Below are 21,291 nucleotides of genomic sequence, written 5' to 3' on the forward strand. Positions count from 1 at the left end.
AATTGCAACAAATAGTATATATGAACCCGTAATTTTAAAAAATACTATGAGTCAATGATAAAAACTTTAAAGGTTGAACAATAGAGCTTGAATCTTGGATTCGCCTCTGCTCCATGTAACCCATGCTCCAGAAAACGACATACATTAATCTTTCACTATCTCACATAAAACCTCAAGATGACAACCTCATCTATTATTTATATGCTTGAAATTAAGTTGCTTTCCTCTCATTCTACATGCTCATTAGCATGGGGAAAATCATGGAGTCTGAAGCTGAGCAGCCCTTGTTGGCTGCTCATGGAGCAAGCTCCGAGCTTGAGGAGGTTCTCTCTGACTCCCAATTACCTTACTCTCAACGCCTTAGGTCTGCCTCTTGGATCGAATTCCAGTTTCTTTTTCGACTTGCAGCCCCTGCAGTTGCAGTATACATGATCAACAATGTTATGTCCGTATCTACTCGGATATTTTCAGGACAACTTGGGAACCTTCAACTTGCAGCAGCCTCTCTTGGCGATCAAGGCATCCAATTATTTGCTTATGGCCTTATGGTAGTGTACTTTTATTATCTCTGAATTTCTTTCTTAATTGATCACATGTATAAATTTTCTAAACTATTTTTTCCCCTTATTGATTGCAGCTAGGAATGGGGAGTGCAGTGGAAACACTTTGTTGACAAGCATATGGAGCTCACAGACATGAAATGCTAGGAGTTTATCTGCAAAGATCAACAGTAGTACTTTCCTTAACAGGGATTCCACTAGCAGTTGTGTATTTGTTTTCCAAGAATTTACTGCTCGCTCTTGGTGAAGCAAAACCAGTGGCATCAGCAACATCAGTATTTGTGTATGGCCTAATTCCTCAAATATTTGCTTACCCCGTCAACTTCCCTATACAGAAATTCTTGCAATCTCAGAGTATTGTAGCCCCTAGTGCCTTTATTGCTCTTGGGACTTTGTTTGTGCACTTATTGCTCAGTTGGATATTTGTATACAAAATTGAACTTGGATTAATAGGAGCATCACTTGTGCTAAGTTTTTCTTGGTGGATTGTTGTGGTGGCTCAATTTATATACATATTGAGAAGTGAAAGGTGTAAGGCTACTTGGACAGGTTTTCGATGGGAGGCCTTTAGTGGATTATGGCAATTTGTAAAGTTATCGGCTGCTTCAGCTGTTATGTTGTGTTTGGAGAATTGGTATTTTCAGATTCTAGTGTTGCTTGCTGGTTTACTCAAGAATCCTGAGCTTGCCTTGGATTCTATCTCTGTTTGGTGAGATTTTGTAGCCTTCTATTTATTTGTATGCTACCAAAAACTGCATGTCTGTTCATGATCCCATAAGACTAGCTAGTTATCATAGTGGCAACATCAAGAACTTCCACTCCATTTCAACTGTGACTTGATCTTCTTGGCCAACATTTAGAACATGGAAATGATTTGTACTAAGGAGAAATGATTGCAATGGCACTCGAAATGTCCATTGTTTTTTAAATCTTGAATCCGCTTCTATTAACATACGAAATTTAAGTGACTTGCTAGTTGCTAATGAGCTAAAGTCTATCTTTTGTTTTATTTTTATAGCATGACAGTGAATGGGCTGATGTTCATGGTTTCATTGGGGTTCAATGCTGCTGCTAGGTCAGTTTTTAGCTATTTTTCTTTTCTTGATTATCCACTAACCATTCTTTTCGTGTATTATTCCATTTCTATATAAAGAGTAAGTGGTATTTTAGCAACTGATTTCTATCGTAATTGTTGTGCGAAATTGGCCAATTGATGATCAGTGTAAGGGTGAGCAATGAGTTAGGAGCAGCACATCCAAAGTCAGCAGCATTCTCAGTGTTTGTGGTGACATTCATATCATTTCTCATAGCTGTGGTGGAAGCCATAATTGTGCTGTGTTTGCGCAATGTTATCAGCCATGCATTCACTAAGGGTGAAACTGTGGCCAATGCAGTATCTGATTTATGTCCATTTTTAGCTGTCACCCTCATTCTCAATGGTGTTCAGCCAGTGTTATCTGGTAACATACTTGTCTTGTCCTTAATCTCATTAATTATAAGATTTACTTATATACACTTGTAAAGAATTTTCTCGTTATCAGTACAATTTAAGCTATTATAGCAGATTACATGTCTTGCTCTTTAGGTTACTAATCTCAATATTCATGAGTAGATTTCTTTTCTATATTTTCAGGTGTTGCTGTTGGCTGTGGATGGCAGGCGTTTGTTGCCTACGTGAATGTAGGGTGTTATTATGGTGTAGGAATTCCAGTGGGATGTCTTCTCGGATTCAAGTTTGACCTTGGTGCTAAGGTTTTTTAATACACACAATTCATAATTGCAGAAGCAATTTATACATATTTTAAAACAAACACACATGAATATATGTATGTCCATAGCCTGGCTTGCATGACATATTAGCTGGATTAATGGCAGGGAATATGGACTGGGATGATTGGAGGGACTGTGATGCAAACCATCATTTTGCTTTGGTTCACATACCGTACAGATTGGAATAAAGAGGTAACTTACAGTCAATAGTTACAAAATTGCACAAGAAAGTGGTAAAGTTTGTAACTGAATTTGGGGTTCTTTTTTTCTTTTCCAGGTTGAGAAAGCTAGAACACGTCTAGACAAATGGGAAAACGTAAAAGAACCTCTAAACAAGGAATGAAGGTGGTGAAGAACATTAGGACTAAGAATAAAACGAGGAGATGAGGTGCCAAGTAATTCTTGCAGTAACCTGCCAGGCCAAAGAAGTGATCTACAGTTCAGATTACCAATGGTTCTGGCACATCTGCCAAAAGAAAGTTTCACTCATCATTACCTTCGGTCAATTTCCATCAATTAATCATATCAAATCTGTCAAAACCATTGTCTGTATCTGCCAATTTCTTGTTTGAATGTGTTACAAAAGTGAACTCCAATTCTGCAATTAGGCCAACAACGTGCAATCAAACTGATACCATGAGCGTCTAAACAGGAAAAAAATGAAAACACAGAACGCAGTAACGCCCTATGCTTACAATTTTCCTCTTAACACTCATGTACGCCTAGACAGAATAAGAAAGGCAACTACATTGCATATGAAGAGTATTTGCACTACTCACAACAGAGAACAATAACAACTGTTTACAGAAAAAATCTTTAGTTTGTTTCTTAATGTCCAAGTACAAAATGTTTCTCATATCCAGCGTGTGTTCCCTCCTATGAGCGGTTAAAAACAACAAAAGCAGCAGAAACTCTGTATATAATCAATTTATATTTTGAGGCTACAACGGTAACACAGTGACTTAGGGATCCGTATTATGAAGAACACAAAATTTGCATAGACAACAAAATAATACTACCCAAAATAGAGAATGACTTAATTTTATGTACCAGAGATAACTCTCAATAAGCCTCTGGTGGGTGAGACGTACTCAGCCTCAATCACAATTAATCTGATCGTTTGTCATGCCTGCTCCCATATTTGTTACTCGTGCAGCTTAATCAACATCCATGCCATCCTCCCTTTTACTTCTGGGATCCGAGCCTGAACCATCTTCAGTTTTTTGGGGCGATGACTTGTGCCTCATTACATGCTTGCACATCCTGAAATGTGTTTCACAATATTATTGCACAATAGGCAAGGAGAAAAAGAAAGATGCTGGAAAACACAAAAGATGCAGCAGAAATCAATAAGCTGCAGATCTCTCAAGAGTACTTGCTAGGCTCTTCCTAATTGGGTCTTAACCATAACTCCTAACCAATCAATCATAAATTCAAACTAATTAGTTAAGGAGTAAGAGTAGAGTGGCTATGCTCTCAGGGAAGCGACTCTTTTATGTATGTGGTAAGTGTAGGCAGAATGATGACGCCTTCTCAAAGTCTGAAAAAGAGTGATGGCGTACACGTGTGCATGTGGGTGTTCGGTATACCTAGATACATACTAGATAATTAGTATGTATCTAATTATTCCTTCACTGCCAATTAAATAGCATAAAAGAATTTTCCCTGGATTTTCAAAACGAACACAACTAGGGTACAACTCCAGCCAAAGAGCATGAAACAGGTGCTAACGCAAAATTATATCTTCTCTTCAAATATCATCACCTTTATAAAACAATCTAACTGCCTGTCCACCCAAATTTCAAAAATTAATATTTTGCTTACCCAGTACAAGAATATCACACAAATATGAGTACAAAACGACAACAGCTTGGCAGGAAAGAATTGCACCTAGAAACAGATGTGGTTTATTCTTATCAAAAGAAACAGATTTATTTTAAATAACTAATTGCAGATTTAAGAAAAAGGATAACTTTCAAATCTGCTCCATTTCAGGAACGGAAATAATGTAAAATTACTCATACAATATTTCCTTATCTTCTGCAAGTATACAGAATGTACTAAATAGCAATTTGCTGTTTCCTGAGTTGATTCACTACAATATTTAAGATGAGTAATCATAAAAAGAAGAATTTTCAAGATTGAATAAAATAGGTAACTTTTGCCGAGTCATTCTTAAAAACTTGAAAATTGGACCAAAAAAAAACAGATAGATGGAATAACTTAGGCAAATTAACTTAATGAGATGGTTACTGATCATGTCAAGAATGCAACCTAGTAATTTATACCCCTAAACTATGAAGAAACAGATTGCAGATATAAGAAAAAGGATAACTTTCAACTCTGCTCCATTTCAGGAAATGAAATAAATGTAAATTTACTCAGAATTTTTACCTCATCTTCTTGTAAGCATACAGAATGTATTAAATAACAACATACTTTTTAAGATGAATAATCATATAAAGAAGAATTTTCAAGATTGAACAAAGTAGATGACTTTGGCCGATACTTAAAATTTGAAACTGATCACGTCAAGAATGCAACCTAGTTATTTAAACCCCTAAAACTATGAAGACTGGTCAATCAAAACTTTCCACCACTGTGATGACCAGCAAACTAAAACATCGCACACAATGCACAGCCAAGAATGCAATTTGAAACATCATAACCATGTGAATGTGTCAGTTAAGCATGGACTAGCTGAAGGCAGAAAAAAGAGCAAATCACTCACTGAAGGGGGAAAAAAAGAGTAAATCAAGTTTTCAGAACAATCTTGCGGGTACCGACCACATGCAACCATAAGATGTCTAACAACCGTGATGTGAAAAACAAGATTGTTAATGTATCATATGTTCATTAGCCATGTTTGGTAATACAAAGAACATACGCTTCAAAAGCCTCTGTCTTTCTTTTGATTTCACTAGACCACAGTACTGGATCAGCATTTCTCGGCAACGCCTCCTGCTGGTGGGATTTCTCTCGGAGCCATTGCTCTGCTTTATGGCATTCGTTAATGACCTGCAAAGAAAAAGTTCAGTTAAATCACAGTGTCACAAGGAGGTTCCGGTGACCTGTACATGTTATATAAACAAGGTCATACGGCGTCTTTCTCACTGGCTGGAAGTGATCCTGCAGCCATCCGGTATTCCACAATGCTATTTAATAGATTTCGTGTTGCTTGTGCCCGCGTCTCTTCTTCCTTATATCGATTCTCCACGGGATCCACCATCTAATAACAAATGGTTGATTGCGTCACTTCCAAACAGTTAATAGGCATCGGAAAAGCAAAACTAAACTCTACAACTAACACCAAATGACGGAACCTTTTTAAGATCATCTAGCTTCTCCGCATAGACATGTTCAGACTCATCATCTCCATCTTCATAGAGCCATTCTTCAGTCTGTTGTAGATTACAAGAGATACCCTCCCTCTCCGAATCCGTAGCAAAGCTCCGGTATGTATTCAAAAGCTATTAAAAAGAAATCCAAGTAGATGCATAAAGTAAAGGAAGTGGACCAAGATACTGATAACAATTAACTAAACAAAAACCAAATTAGCAAATGGCGTATATCAAAATTGACATTTGGACACAAACGTCCATAACAAAATGACAAGGTAATAAATATTAAATAGTGACAAAAAACTACTATGCATCAAGTCCAACATACGTTCTGAAAGTCAATGAGTGTCACATACTGGTATTTGCAAAACAACCTTAGGAGGAAGAATTAAAAATGCTGGTAGTACTGCAAATTCAACAGTCCATCAAAAATTGAAAAAAGGCGACTAGTCCATCAAAAATTGGAAAAAAAGGCGACTTGTCAAGGTAAGGATAATGAGAAAGTAAAATTTTACATTTATGTATTGACGCATTATCACTCCTCAACCTTCCACTTCAGTGTGAAACTTTAATTTAAATATGAAAATGTTACATACTTTCAAGGTGCATTCTTAACTTAGAAGTGTGAAACAAATCAGTTGAATACGTTAGCACAACTTAACCTACTTCCCTGGCAGTCTTTGAAGAAAAGATCGTTACGAGACTTAAAATTTGATGTTATACCTTATTACGAGTTTCATAGACGTATGCCTCCAGGGTGTTTTTCTTATCTTTAGTTCGCTCCACCTTTATGTCTTGCTCAGCTAAATGGCATTCCTTTTCCTGAGCTTGGGATAGCTCCGCCAGTGTCATTCCCCCATCGACACTTTCACTGACAGGTATATCCTGCCTCTTAACGGCCATACTTTTTCTTGATTCATCTCCCTGCATAAAGAATCACATGGTTCCATTTACAAGTAACCAACTACACACTTACACAGCCAAAATGTTTCCAACCAAAGAATAATAAATGGCACACAAATGGAATAACATCTCACTGACATCCTAGCCTCAGGTACTAGTTTATGACCAACTTATCTAATTAGCTGTCAACGGCTAAGTATACTACTTTTCGGAGGAAAATAAATAATCAATTACCCTAGAATACTCCCTAACTAAAGTAATAGCGAGACTGCAACATCAATGCGAAAGAGAGAAGAGTAACTATGCAGTTTCTTCACTTCCATTAATGCAAATTCACCACATGATTCCTACATGAACTCAAAGACAAGTCGTCAGAGGTTAACAAACAGGACCACCACAAAAGCTCATGGAAACTTTTTTCACTTCATTCAGTCTGGCCTAGTTGTTCAAACTCCAAGAGAATTAATTACTATAGATTAGAAGAAGCAAAATGAATCACAATTATCCCTTCGTTCTAAATAATTTGAAAGAAGAATCTGGATGCAATATGACTAAAAGAATCTGGATGCAATATATATATATATATTAGTCAAGAAATGCAATATCTTGAATCCTTTTGTTTTCATGTTTTAAAATCAGTATCTTCATAAAAATCATATTGTATTCCTTATACAATATCCAACCTGGATATTGTACTCCCATATCCAAAAGATGAACGCAACTGAAATGAGAATGTTGCGATGGATGTGCGGGAACCCTAGGTTGGATAGGATTAGGATATTCGGGAGAAGTTGGGCGTGGTCCCCATGGAAGATAATATGCGAGAAGCGAAGCTTAGATGGTTCGGGCATGTGAGAAGGAGAAGCTTAGATGCCCCAGTGAGGAGGTATGAACGGTTGGCTCTGGCGGGTATGAGAAGAGGTAGAGGGCGGCCTAAGAAGTATTTGGGAGAGGTGATCAGGCAGGATATGGCGCGACTTCAGCTTACCAAGAACGTGGCCCTTGATAGGAGAGTATGGAGGTTGAGGATTAGAATAGAGGGGTAATAGGTCGTAGTGTGTTTCTCTGGTCCGTTCCGGGTTTATTAGGGTTAGTCTGCTAGTACCTAGTCGTTGTTCCTAGATTGTTATTATTATGGCTATTTCTTCCTATCTTCTGCTTTGGTTTTCTAGTATTTGTCATGGTTACTGTTTGTTGCTATTGCTAGTGTTATTGCTTTCTTCCATCTATTTTTTTTCTAGTTCTTACATTGTTGTTATCATTTTTCTGGCTATTGTTATTGATATTTGATTATTTTCTATTCATCATCTCGAGCGGAGGGACTTTCGGAAACAACCTCTCTACCTCCTAGGGTAGGGGTAAGGTTTGCATATACATTACCCTCTCTAAATCAAACTCGGAGTTAGGAATGTTTCAATATTAGGCCTGGTTGTATTCTGACAAAATATGCTTAAAACAAATTAAATTCTGGTATTCATTAAATATATTTTTTGAGAAAAAAACAATAAATGAAGTTATGCCACGTTGTTGAATACGCCCTTCCTACCTCTATTTCGTTCCAAATCTAAAGTTAGCCCATCAAATTTTGAGGACTCTTTCTTTTAAGAGAAAAGTCTACGAGCTCTAAAGAGGTAACTAACACCATTATAATAGTTCATATTATTTTGAGTTTTAAGTACTATTCTTTGAATTATGCGACAACGTCATCTAAAAGTTTAAATGGAATAAAGAGGGTGCACTTTCGAGAAACAAAGAGAGATGGAGAATTGTCCCAGCTTGTATATGGTGGACAGTCTGGGAAGAGAGAAACCAAAGATGCTTTGAAGAAAAGTTCAGCAACATCCAGAAGATAAAGATGAAATGTTTAGCTCTTTTTTATTTTTGGTGTAAAGGAAAACTTTTGGAGGATCATGAATCCATTTTAGATACCCTAGATTCATTGTAAGAAGAACAAGGGTGAAAAGTGTCCTTTTTGTGTAGTTTTGTATGGGCACTTACATTGTAACTATGGGTGACTTCACAATTTTAGTGAAGTCTTTATATTAATATACAAATATGTTACCTTCTCAAAAAAAAAAAAAAAAATTACACACCTCCTCACGTGCAGATCTAATTCTTCTAAGTGAGTCAAGCACATGGAAAGATCTTCCTTGATGGATGCCGGTGAGACTCCAACTTGTGATTTAAGCCAAAGTTGTGCGGGGAACTAGTGAAATTGTGCCTGCCTTCCAATTCTTGATGTATGGCGATGTGAGAAAGCACGGGAGAAAATATATTATTGATGTATATACATATGTTACAATGAGCCCTATATATATACACACATAACATGTCCTACTCCTAATATATATTGGATTAGGGTTATTTATTTACTCCTATTTACATGACTATTCTAACACTCCCCCTCAAGCTGGTGCATATAAATCATATGTACCAAGCTTGTTACATATGTAGTTAATACGAGGACCAGTGAGGGACTTGGTGAAAATATCTGCAAGCTGATCATTCGACTTCACAAACTTTGTAGCAATATCTCCCGAGAGTATCTTTTCTCTAACAAAGTGACAGTCAATCTCAATGTGTTTAGTTCTCTCATGGAACACTGGATTTGACGCAATATGAAGAGCAGCTCGATTATCACACACAAGTCCCATCTGACTAATCTCACCAAATTTCAACTCCTTGAGCAACTGTTTGATCCAAATTAGCTCACATGTCGCCATAGCCATCGCTCGATATTATGCTTCTGCACTAGACCGAGCAACCACATTCTGTTTCTTGCTCTTCCAGGACACCAAATTTCCTCCTACCAAGACACAATATCCAGACGTAGAACGTCTATCAGAAGGTGATCCTGCCCAATCAGCATCTGAGTATCCAACGATCTGCTCATGGCCTCGATCCTCAAACAATAAGCCTTTGCCTGGAGCTGATTTTATATACCGAAGAATGCGAACAACTGCATCTCAATGACTATCACACGGAGAATCCATAAACTGACTCACAACACTCACAGAAAAGGAAATGTCAGGTCTTGTCACTGTAAGGTAATTTAATTTACCAACCAACCGTCTATATCTTGCAGGATCGCTAAGAGGCTCCCCCTGTCCTGGCATAAGTTTAGAATTCGGATCCATCAGAGTGTCAACCGGTCTACAACCTGTCATTCCTGTCTCTTCAAGAATATCTAAGGCATACTTTCGTTGTGAGATCACAACACCTGAGCTAGACTGAGCGACCTCAATACCCAGAAAATGCTTTAGTTTGCCCAGATCCTTAGTCTGAAAGTGTTGCAAGAGATGTTGCTTCAATTTAGTAATACCATCCTGGTCATTGCCGGTAATAACAATGTCGTCAACATAGACCACCAGATAAATACAGAGACTCGAGGCAGAATGCCGATAGAATACAGAGTGATCAGCTTCACTCTGAATCATGCCAAATTCTCGAATAACTGTGCTGAACTTACCAAACCAGGCTCGAGGAGACTGTTTTAGACCATAAAGTGACCGACGCAAGCGACATACAAGGCCGGACCAACCTTGACTGCATACACCCAACGATAACCAACAGTAGATTTACCTGAAGGAAGAGGGACGAGCTCCCAAGTACCACTCGTATGTAAAGCAGACATCTCATAGCCTGTCGCCATCCTGGATGAGACAATGCTTCACCTGTAGACTTAGGGATGGAAACAGAGGACAAAGAAGATAGAAAAGCATAATAGGGTGATGACAAACGATGATAACTCAAACCGACATAATGGGGATTAGGATTAAGGGTGGCCCGTATACCTTTCCGAAGTGCAATCGGTTGATTAAGAGGAGACAAGTCCGCAGTATTAGCAGGGTCAGGTGCAGGACGTGAATCAGCTGGACCCGATGCTGGGCGCGGACGACGATGATATGTCAAAAGTGGCGTTCCTGTGGCAGGGAGTCTAGGAGGAGCCACACTAGACTCCTCAACGGCTGGAATGGATAAGACTTCTATAGCGGAAGGTGAAGGAGGAGCTATAAGAGACTCGGGTAAGACTTCTGTGGCGGAAGGTGAAGGAGGAGCTATAGTAGACTCCTTAAAGGTCGGTATAGGCAAGACCTCAGATATATCAAGGGGGTCAGAAAGGTCAGAAGAGGTAAAGAAAGGTTTAGACTCAAAAAATGTGACGTCAGAGGACATAAAGTACCTACGAAGATCAAGTGAGTAACAACGATATCCCTTCTGAACACGAGAATAACCAAGGAAGACACACTTGAGAGCACGAGGAGCTAACTTATCTTTCCCAGGGGCTAGGTTATGAACGAAACAAGTGCTCCCAAAAACACGAGGGGGAACAGAGTATACGGGTGATTTGGGAAACAATACTGCATTCGGTATCTGATTCTGGATGGGAGAGGAAGGCATCCGATTAACTAAATAACAAGCTGTGAGAACTGCATCGCCCCAAAAACGCAGCGGAACATGAGATTCAATGAGAAGTATGCGACCAGTCTCAATGATGTGCCTATTCTTTCTCTCTGCAACCCCATTTTGCTGAGGGGTATAAGGACAAGAGGTCTGATGAATAATTCCTTGAGAAGTCATAAACTGCTGAAATTGAGAGGACAAATATTCTAAGGCATTATCACTGCGAAAAGTGCGAATGGAAACACCAAATTGATTTTTAATTTCAGCACAAAAATTCTGGAATATAGAAAACAACTCAGAACGATCTTTCATTAAGAAAATCCAAGTACATCTTGAATGATCATCAATAAAACTAACAAAATAACGAAATCCCAAGGTTGAACTGACTCTACTAGGACCCCATATATCAGAGTGAACTAAAGAAAAAATAGACTCTGCGTGACTCTCAATACTACGAGGATAGGAGGCTCGGGTATGTTTCCCGAGCTAACATGACTCACACTCTAATGTGGATAAACTAGACAAACCAGGCACCATCTTCTGAAGCTTGGATAAGCTTGGATGTCCTAAACGTCTGTGAATTAGGTCCGGAGGATCTGTAACTAGACATGCCTTGGAGGATTTTAGGGAGTTAAGGTAGTAAAGCCCTTCTGATTCAAGTCCTGTTCCAATCGTCTGCCCTGTACTGCGGTCCTGCATAATAAAAGAATCATCAATAAAATATATACCACAATGGAGGGCACGAGTCAAACGACTAACAGATGCAAGATTAAAAGGACAGCCAGGGACATAGAGAACGGAATCTAGAGTGACAGAGGGTAGGGGATTCGCTTGTCCAACTCCTTTTGCTTTGGTTTGAGACCCATTGGCTAAAGTAACAGTGGGAAGAGACTGTGAATACGCAATATTTGACAAAAGTGATTTATTACCAGAGATATGATCAGAAGCGGCTGAGTCCACAACCCATTGTCCAGGAGGACTAGACTGGGAAACACAAGCAAAAGAATTACCAGCAACAGAAGTATTAGTCTGAGCAACAGAAGCTACTTGTGGAGATGTCTGCTTACTTGCTCGATACTGAAGGAACTCATTATACTCCCCTTCAGATAAAGAAAATCCCTGGTTACCTGTAGTCTCAGTCTGAGCAACATAAGCATTTTTGGTTGGGCGGCCATGTAAAGAATGGCATACATCACGAGTGTGTCCAAGTTTATGACAATAAGAGCACTTGGGTCTAGATCTTCCAAAACGACCTCCTCCTCGTCTATTCTCCATAGTATGAGATGCCCGATTGTCCACTGATTGGGATACGAGGACAGATGAGTCAAGTGTCTGTGATGAGCTCACTGGGGTGACTAGGTGCTGCAGCAAGGCGAAGTAATCGAGAGAATAATTCATCAACTGAGGGGACGGTTGGACTAGCCAAAATCTGGTCACGTACTGAATCAAGGTCATTAGGGAGTCCAGCGAGTGTAAGAATTAGAAACATCTTCTGTCGTTGCTCTTGTTGTTTTTCAATACTAGCAGAAACTGGCATCAACGTCTCAAATTCTTCCATGACTGCCTGAACTTGTCCCAAGTAAGTAGACATATCTAATTCCTGTTTCTTCAAGCTTGTCATTCGCGATATTACATCATAGAAACGAGATATGTCATTAGTGTATAGATTACGAGCCTTTTCCCAAACTAAATAACATGTCTGGAATGGACGGAACAAGGGCATCAACTTGGAATCAATAGATCGCCACAGGATACTACATAACTGAGCATCGACCTTCTCCCACTGTGTTTTGGCCTTTTTATCACCTTCGCTAGCCTTTTTTGTTAAATGATCTTGAACTCCTTGACCTTTACACCACAACTCGACAGATGAAGCCCAATCTAAGTAGTTTGAACCTCCCATTAAAGGTTCTGAGGTAATCATAACACCGGAACTGCCAGAACTCGGGTTTCTAGACCCGAAAGCATCGACTCCCAAAGACATGGTTGGATTATCACTAAATAACAAAAAAGAATCAACTGAAAATTCTCTGAGACAGATGAAGAAAACACTGTGTTTGCCGGAAAAGTACTGTAGCTGCCGAAAAAATCAGTGTAGTCGCCGGAAAAACTCAAAGTGGTCGGAATTAAAAAATAAAAATATGGACAGGCTCGGAATTGCAGGGCGATCCAACTGTCCTGAAGAAGCGAAGCCGAAAAATGGCCGGAAGAGGCCTCACGCGCCGGCACGTGGGACAGACGCGCCGCCGGCGGCAGAGTTCCGACAGGCGCGTGACGGCGCGTGGCTGGCTATTTTCCGGTGATTTTTTTCTGGGGTTTGGTCGGATCTCTCTTGGGAACCTTGTGGTGGTGTTGGATTTTGCACAACACTGTTAATTAGTGACTTTGACGCAATAAGTCACTTAGGTCACCGGAAAATTGCACGGTGACTGAGTTCTTTCTTCCCGGATATCGCTGGAATGATGCACAACGATAAATTTCACACCGTAGCTCTGATACCATGTGAGAAAGCACGGGAGAAAATATATTATTGATGTATATACATATGTTACAATGAGCCCTATATATATACACACATAACATGTCCTACTCCTAATATATATTGGATTAGGGTTATTTATTTACTCCTATTTACATGACTATTCTAACAGGCGAGATTACTTACCACTCTATATCTAATAGCAAGTTGAATTATGTGAACCGCCCCATTTAAAAGCTTGAACTATTAGAGAGGGGACGCATTATTTGTTTATTTATTTAGGTTCACAGCATATATAGTTTCTTCACATTTAACTGACTATCTAAGCAAATCTTCAGCAAATTCAAGCATTAAAATATAATCAATCTTTGGGATAGACAAGAGTTTCATTTGTAAAAGAAATGGAATATTTGCAACTTGAACGTTGAGTAATTAAAATTTATCAATTGAAAAGTAAAATCAAAACTCTAATCATTTCTCGAAGTGTTGATTGACTGTAAGTCTGTAGCTCGGTTATTTCACTGCCATTTACATTCATCATTAAGCAAGTTTTGCATAATTCATTCTACTACTTTTTGAAATTTACTCGCTAGGAGTAATGACTATAGAGTTAAAACTTCACTTGATAGCAGCAAAAGCTAGGATTTCAACATGAACTTTGATATATTAATTTGGAGACCGTGTCGAATTATTCATGGAATATCACATATATCATCTGGTTTTTTTTTTTTTTTTTTTGAGAAGGTAACATTTGTATGTATTAATAGATAACAGTACATAGGTTGTACTGAAACCATATTTACAAGAGAATCATCTGTTTGTTTATCATATTGACCATGATTGCTACTGTCTTATTCGTTTTGACCTGATCTCTATTCACGGAGTCAAACAATCAAGACCATAGAATATGATTTTAACTTCCCAAATATATTTGACAAAATATAACGAGTCACTTTGTATGTAGTTCTGAAATTTGTAAGTATTATTAAAAGAATGTAAAGTCAGGTACTAGATGGAAAATTGATTGAGCCACTTGTTTTCTTTTCACCATGTAAAGCTCTGGCTGCTTTCAGAAATAATAGGGCACTTATGTTAGGGATCAACTCTCCTACTGTTTTTATCTTATGAAGAATCGTGCCCTCTCAGGTCCCAACTGTTGTCGACCATTTGAAATCACACAAGGCTAAGGTCCTAGAGGAGGACTACTTCGCTTGACTAGGAAAAGCAAAGAACGAGATGAATATCTCTTGTATACACTACTCTAACTTAAATGGGAGGGGTGCCAGCCAGCTTCATACCTCAACTGATCCACTGAACAACCTACGACAGCCTATAAGTATTGAGTAATCATGGTCAGTGGTCACTCGGGCTAGAACAGATGGGCTCATGCGAGTGTTACAGCTTGAAGTCAAATCTAGAATCTTCAGGTTCTTACTTATGCCTCAACAACTCAACCAACCATCTCTATGGGACAAAGTACAAGGTAAATCTCTCTTAATTTTCTCTTTTCAATAAAATTACATATTTAAAAGCTACATAAAAAGGTATTATCATTTTCAATTTTTATAGTTATAAATATAAAAATTGCTTGACAAAAATGTAATAAAAGAAAGAAATGCTTGAACCACGATATAGTAATTCTGTCATTCTTTTTGGAGAGAAGGGACTAGTAACTTTGAATGCCCTCCGAACCACTAGTTCTCTTAACAAAGTGGTCCAAACAGAACCAGAAAAGGAAGCAAATTTAAGCAGTGATTTCAAGAAGTACCAGATGATAATTTAACTAATCTTAAAGCAGAATGTGCAGAGTAACTACGATCAGTACCATGTATAACACCAGAAGTTTCACAATTACTTACCTCCATATCTTCTGCATGAGTATCAGTATTATTTTCCGAAGTAGAATGACTTGTTTGATCTTTGATCAGCTGAAGAGATGACAAAATGCAGTAACAACTTTACATCTTCAAGCAGTTTGATCAGGTGAAGGGATGACAAATGCAGTAATGAATTTCCATATTATGAAATTGATACTTACCCAGGCCGATTCTACTGTAACAATTCCATGGAGGTTCAATTGAATTTTGACTTTAATCTTTGCTTTTTCAGAATGAGGAACCTGGAATGGGCCAATCTGACATAAGAAAAAGATACAGCGTAAGCTTAACTGACAAATTGGGGAGTCAACCTGACATTAAGAATGAGTGCATCAATATCAAATTCTTAGACACTTAGCAAAGGCATGTCTCTGGCATCAATTTTTATCACTTGAACTGCCCAAACAAGATTAATTTTATAGGTGAGTATTCTCCTCAAAAGTCAAAATGATGCATATCAAGATTCAGCAAGGAAGCAGAAGATGGATAACCTGCCTTCTTAAGCAATGAAAGAAAAGACTTAATGCTACAAATATCCTCAGCTTCTAGATTCACCAACCACAGAGATTTGAAAAGACACAGGTGTTTGATAATTCCTTTTACAGCATATGATTAGATCCCCTGATAGATGCATGACCGCATAAAAGACATAATTAAAAGGTGTCCTTTGTTCATATTCAACATGAGAATTAACATTAAACACGCAACATGTTGGTGAGCTCTTAGGGAAATAGGCTAGCAGAAAGCCATCTTCCTATCCTCTAACTGGAATTTTGAAATCTTTATAACAATTATCTTCTCTGTGTTCAGAAATAATGTAATTAAGTAAAAGTATGCTCTCTAACAAATTAAGCTTTCAGATAGGTGGTCACAGAATTCAGCCTAGTAGCAGAGCCAGATGCATCTTTATTCTTGGTTTACCGAATATTAGAACCCTATGTTATGTTATCCATGCTTGATATGTCTAGGCCTGGCTGTGGAAGGGTGTGAAAGTGTCCCACGTTGGTTCAGAGAATAGGTCGTCTTCTCATTATATGGTTTTGGGCAATCTTCACTTCATGAGCTACGTTTTGGGGATTGAGTTAGACCCAAGGTCCATTTTCTTAACATGCTTAAAAAACTAGCACAAACATCGACCATAACTTTTCAATAGTGACAACAAAAAATCATTGTAACCTCCAAATTAGTCTCAGCTGTTCAGAAACTTTTCCTAGAGACTTAAGCCCCAAATGACCTTACCAAAAACAAAAAGATGTAGGCCCTGAAAGACAGTTCCCTTCTCTTATTTTATACCTTGAAGCTTTATCCAAGTTAGACAGCGAGAATTTGACTGATATTTGAAAGGGTAAATGAGGGCAACTAAACTCCTAAAGGAATAGGTCATTGGAGAAACTGAAATCCTACAAATTGTAGTTGACTCCTAGCTCAGCTTCAATGCCATAACTGAATTTGTAGTACAAATTGTGAAATGGACCAGGGGTTTATGTAGTGGCTCACCAGCAATGTCTAGCTTTTAAATCTTGAATCTCAAAAGTTGGCTGATGTACATTAGCTATGAACACGGGCAGTCCTTTATTATTATTTGTGTATAGCCGAGAAATTCCAGATAGCCAATGGCGCACGGTTCGAAACTCGGTGGATAATGGGCCCGCCCTCTACCCTAGACTGTTCAAATTTAGCAGACAGATTAAGTTCGATTTTATGTCTTACTTTTCTGGGGGCACATTGCCGAGCAAAACTGCTTCTGGGACTGGTACAGAGAGGACGTTTTTAAAGCGGGCTCCTCATTCATTAGATAGAGAAGATCACCAAGATTTTGCCGTATAAAGATGCTAAGCTACTGGGGTAGTGCATGTAGATTTTAAACTCACAATGAAACGTATATAATCTAATAATCCCTGCGGACATAAAGTTGACTTATTGAATTCTACCTTTTCTTTTGCAATCTACTTACCTTTTCAGAAATATGATGTTACAGATATATAGAAAAATCCATCAGGAGAAGACTCCTCTTTCAAGGGATCCATTATTGGGTGAAAACCAAGAAGGAAAGTGAACAACTAATTTGGGTTAGAAGAACCCGTAACAAACAATGTTCTGCTGTATATAAGTTCTCAAAGGTGGTTTGATGGGCTGTACCAAACTCGGATTCTGAGAGATCTTTAAGTTGTAACCTCAGCAACTAGAACTAACTAGTTTAGAATAATCCAACTATCCAAAATCATTCCTAACATAATCAAGAAAATTAGATCAAATGTGATTTTTCTTAATGACGAAATCAATGTGATATAATACGTCTTGAACTCCCAAACAAAGCTTGGGAAATAGAAGTGTTTCTATTAGTATGGACAAAGTAAACTGTACCGTAGATCTGCTTATTTTATCGGATACACCTGGTGGCAACTCATTCTGGTTAGTGTAGAAAGCTTCCAAGTAGAAACTGCTGCTCCTTTGCAATGTGAGCACTTTCATGCTTGGAAAACTATGGCCCTTTGGAAACAATATGCCATTTGATAGGGTGCAAACTGGGCCCTCATCAGTTGCAAATCCAATGGAGAAAGGAAATGAATCCTGAACCTGCAAATGAAAGATTTTTTAACTTACAATGTGATGAAACCAATAATCAGATGATAAAATTTCATGCACTTCACAATTGTTTGTGCCAAATCTAGGACTCGGTACACTTATGTTCTGTTACTATAATTCTCTGGACATCTTCTTTATGGTTGCTTTGCAAAAGTAGTGGTTGTGAGATGAATTTTAGGTTTTAGGAACCTATTCATGAGCCATAAGCATTAAAAGGTATCATTATGATGCAGATGTAATAAGCTATCCCTAATGCATAATAACTTTTTTCTCTTTTTGGTACTTATCAAAAAAAATCCTCCTTCTAGTTATTTCAAATGTACTTCTGATTTATTACCAAAAAAAAATAAAAAATACTACAATTAGTAACAAAATGCTTGTAGTAAAGTAAAAGAGTTTTTTTTTCACATAATAAGGAGTGTATTCTACAAATTCAATATCAACAAGTTTCACTCATATGCTTGATCTAGCTATTCATCTTTCCCTACTCAAAGCCTTCGGAGGTCACTCTGCCGTTCCAACTTCCAAAGAAGACTAAGTCAAAAGATGTGCTAGGTCACGATCTCTTACCTGCATTTTAATCTCCCTAAAATGCTCTCTGCCACGATGAGTATTACAAACTCTGACTTATCAAATCTTAACAGGTATGGTTCTCATAACTCAATAAATTATTTCTTTTGGTTTTATGTGTCTTTTAACAGCTAACTATATTGCTCCCCGGCGAAATATTTTGGCTTTCTGAAGTAGTGTATTAGAGCAGGTATTCGAAAGTCGCTTAATTTCTCCATGGTCTTTGTAGTCTAATGAATTTTTCATTCCTTCGTGTCTTCTGGAGTAGTGAATTAGCAACATGACCTGCTGGAGTGGCCATTGCGATACTAAAGTCGCTTAATTTATCCATGGTCTTCATCGTCTAATGAATTTTTCATTTTCTTCATGTCTTCATTCATTACTCAAGTATGCTTTTCTGATATTTGTTCTATTAACTGCTGGAATACTATTTCAGTGATGAATCTTCTACAATGGTCTATAGCCACGAAAGAGGTTGTTTATACAAATAGAGGTTTTTACATCATAGAACTTCAAACACCCGCAGAAAAAGAGAATTGAATTAAAAAAACAAAGAGAGAAAGAGAGAAAAAAAACTTGAGACATTTAACATCATTACCATATTCATCACATTAATTGAGAAACTTAAGTAAAACCAGCTCATGAGAGTATAGAAATTTTTGTTTCTTGGGCCATTAAAACCAAACACCCCCTTTTGACGAAGGAACAATCTTATTCATATAGAGCTTCTAATCTAATTTGGGCAAATCAAATGCTAACAGGAAACAGAAAGCAGTTCACAGCCATACTGATCATAAATATTAGATTACATCACAAACCTCGTATTCTCTAACACGAAATATAGGGCTGAGCATTGCACATTGAAGAGCACATCCACGTGCAACACACTCACTAGCATTTATTGTCCGCCCAGGTTCTTTTCTGAATAGCGAATTTAAAATTCTTCCTACAGCTGGAATTCTAGAGCCTGATCCTACAAGCTCAAGTGTATGAATCCTGTCAGCAGTCAAACCAGAATCAAGCAAAGCTTTACGACAAGGAATGCTTATCTTCTCCAACAAATCTGATGAAAGCTTCTCAAAGTCTTCTCTTTTGATGAAACCTTTTACATCTTTCTCATCCATCAAGCACTCAATATTAAGCGGAGCCTCTGCATTTGCACTTAATACTTTCTTCAGTTTCTCACATGCAGCCCTCAATCTTATAGAAGCTCGAGCATTTGAATAAACATCAATATTATACTGTTCCTTGAAATTTGCAGCAAAATGTCTAAATAAAACCTCATCAAAGTCTCTCCCTCCCAATTCACTATCAAAAGCATGAGACAATATCTTCATATGACCAGGTTCAAAAGATGCTACAACAACTTGTGTATCACAATGACCAACGTCAACAAACACAACATTTGTTGGACCCCCAGCTGAAAAATCAGTCTTGTATATTCCGTAACCCAGTGCAGTGGCAGTGCCGTCATGCATCAATCTCAACGGCTTCAACCCTGCGATTTCCGCTGCATACAGATAAGCACGTCTCTGTAAATCCGTGAAGTACGAAGGTATGCCAATAACGCATTCCGAAACATCCATTTCAAGATTCTTCTCAGCAATCTGCTTCAAATGTGCAAATAGCATTGCCATAATCTGAACAGGAGTGAAACTCTGCTTCTCATTCATGTACTGCAAATGAATCAAAATGCCACCATCTGGTCCCTCTGAGGTCGCGAATGGAAGCAATTTCAGGTCCTTCTGAACAGCAGGCTCCCTATATTTCCTACCAATCAACCTCTTAACCTGCGAAATAGTTGATTTCGGGTTCATAGTGGCCGATGCAGCTCCGGCCGAGCCAATGAACCTTTGCTTCTCACCAAATGACACCACTGCCGGCGTCTCTCGTTTCGATTCATCGTTTAATATTACATCAATGCCACGCTGCTTTGCAAATGCTATAACACAGTTTTCATTTCCAACATCAAACCCAACTACACTCATTTTCAGCCAAACTTAGCTATATATCCTTCCAAAAAACAAAGCTCTATACACAAATCGAACCAGACCTAATACCTAATGTCAAATCATCACATCACATAGCAGAACACAAAAAATTTCAAATTGAACCAATCAAACCTGGAAAAAAAAATGACAAAAAAACATAAATACCAAAATTCAACGTGAAATTCATCAAAATTACGTTGATGCCAAGAAAATCAATAAACATAATACGAATTACCTGTTAGAATACGTACATTCGAATTTATACGAAATACATGGATACGGAAGCTAAGAATGAGGAAGTATATGAATTGAAGGTACCTGATTTGAGAGAGAAACAGAGGAAACCCTAACAAGGAAGAAGCTGGTGGTCGTCTATGGATGCAAAAAAGCGAAAGTCTCCGAATTGTTTGTCAGATGAAAGAAAGCAGAACTTTTTTGAAAATATATTCCTTTATTCGTTGCCTACACCATCGCATTCTTATTTTCTTCTACAATAACTCCGAAAATAACCTTGGGAGAAAAAAGAAAAGAAAAAAAAATCCGAAAAGTGTACAAGGTACTATTTTATTTTGCGTTTGAGTTAGAAGTATTAATTATTCTCATTTTCCTTTTTCTGACCCTTTACTTTAATTTTGGGGAAAAAGAAAAGAAGAAAAACTTTGAAAATTGTACAACTTGTATTTTATTTTGCATTTGAGTTAGAAATATTAATTATTTGTTATGAACAATAAAAGAAGAAGAATATTGCAGAGAAAAGTAGGGAGAGAGAATTGTTATTAATTTCGGGATGAATTACAATGGAATAGAACC

The 21,291-nt window shown here is 37.9% G+C and overlaps 1 protein-coding gene and 1 pseudogene across 1 annotated transcript; one reads left to right on the plus strand and one right to left on the minus strand.

Moving 5' to 3' along the window:
• Positions 249-2,730, plus strand: LOC109205753 (annotated as a pseudogene).
• On the minus strand, positions 3,080-20,990 carry LOC109205744 (heat shock 70 kDa protein 16). Its single transcript, XM_019368491.1, has 10 exons — positions 20,800-20,990; positions 19,309-20,613; positions 17,699-17,911; positions 15,496-15,591; positions 15,317-15,385; positions 6,395-6,595; positions 5,654-5,800; positions 5,431-5,559; positions 5,218-5,348; positions 3,080-3,593 (listed from the first exon to the last, which is right to left on the minus strand). The coding sequence occupies exons 2-10, from the start codon at positions 20,476-20,478 to the stop codon at positions 3,488-3,490; spliced, it is 2,262 nt and encodes a 753-aa protein (XP_019224036.1). The 5' UTR covers positions 20,479-20,613; positions 20,800-20,990; the 3' UTR covers positions 3,080-3,487.

Source organism: Nicotiana attenuata, chromosome 2, assembly GCF_001879085.1.
Source record: "Nicotiana attenuata strain UT chromosome 2, NIATTr2, whole genome shotgun sequence".
NCBI classification, from domain to species: domain Eukaryota; kingdom Viridiplantae; phylum Streptophyta; class Magnoliopsida; order Solanales; family Solanaceae; genus Nicotiana; species Nicotiana attenuata.

What these genes read in the sequence shown, in the direction of transcription:
- LOC109205744 (XM_019368491.1), bottom strand. Translation starts at nt 20,478, where the DNA reads ATGAGTGTAGTTGGGTTTGATGTTGGAAATGAAAACTGTGTTATAGCA. An exon ending in AGCTAGATGATCTTAAAAAG is followed by an intron (nt 5,560 to 5,653) that starts GTTCCGTCATTT and finishes ATTTGTTATTAG; the next exon opens with ATGGTGGATCCCGTGGAGAA. An exon ending in AAGACAGAGGCTTTTGAAGC is followed by an intron (nt 3,594 to 5,217) that starts GTATGTTCTTTG and finishes AACACATTTCAG; the next exon opens with GATGTGCAAGCATGTAATGA.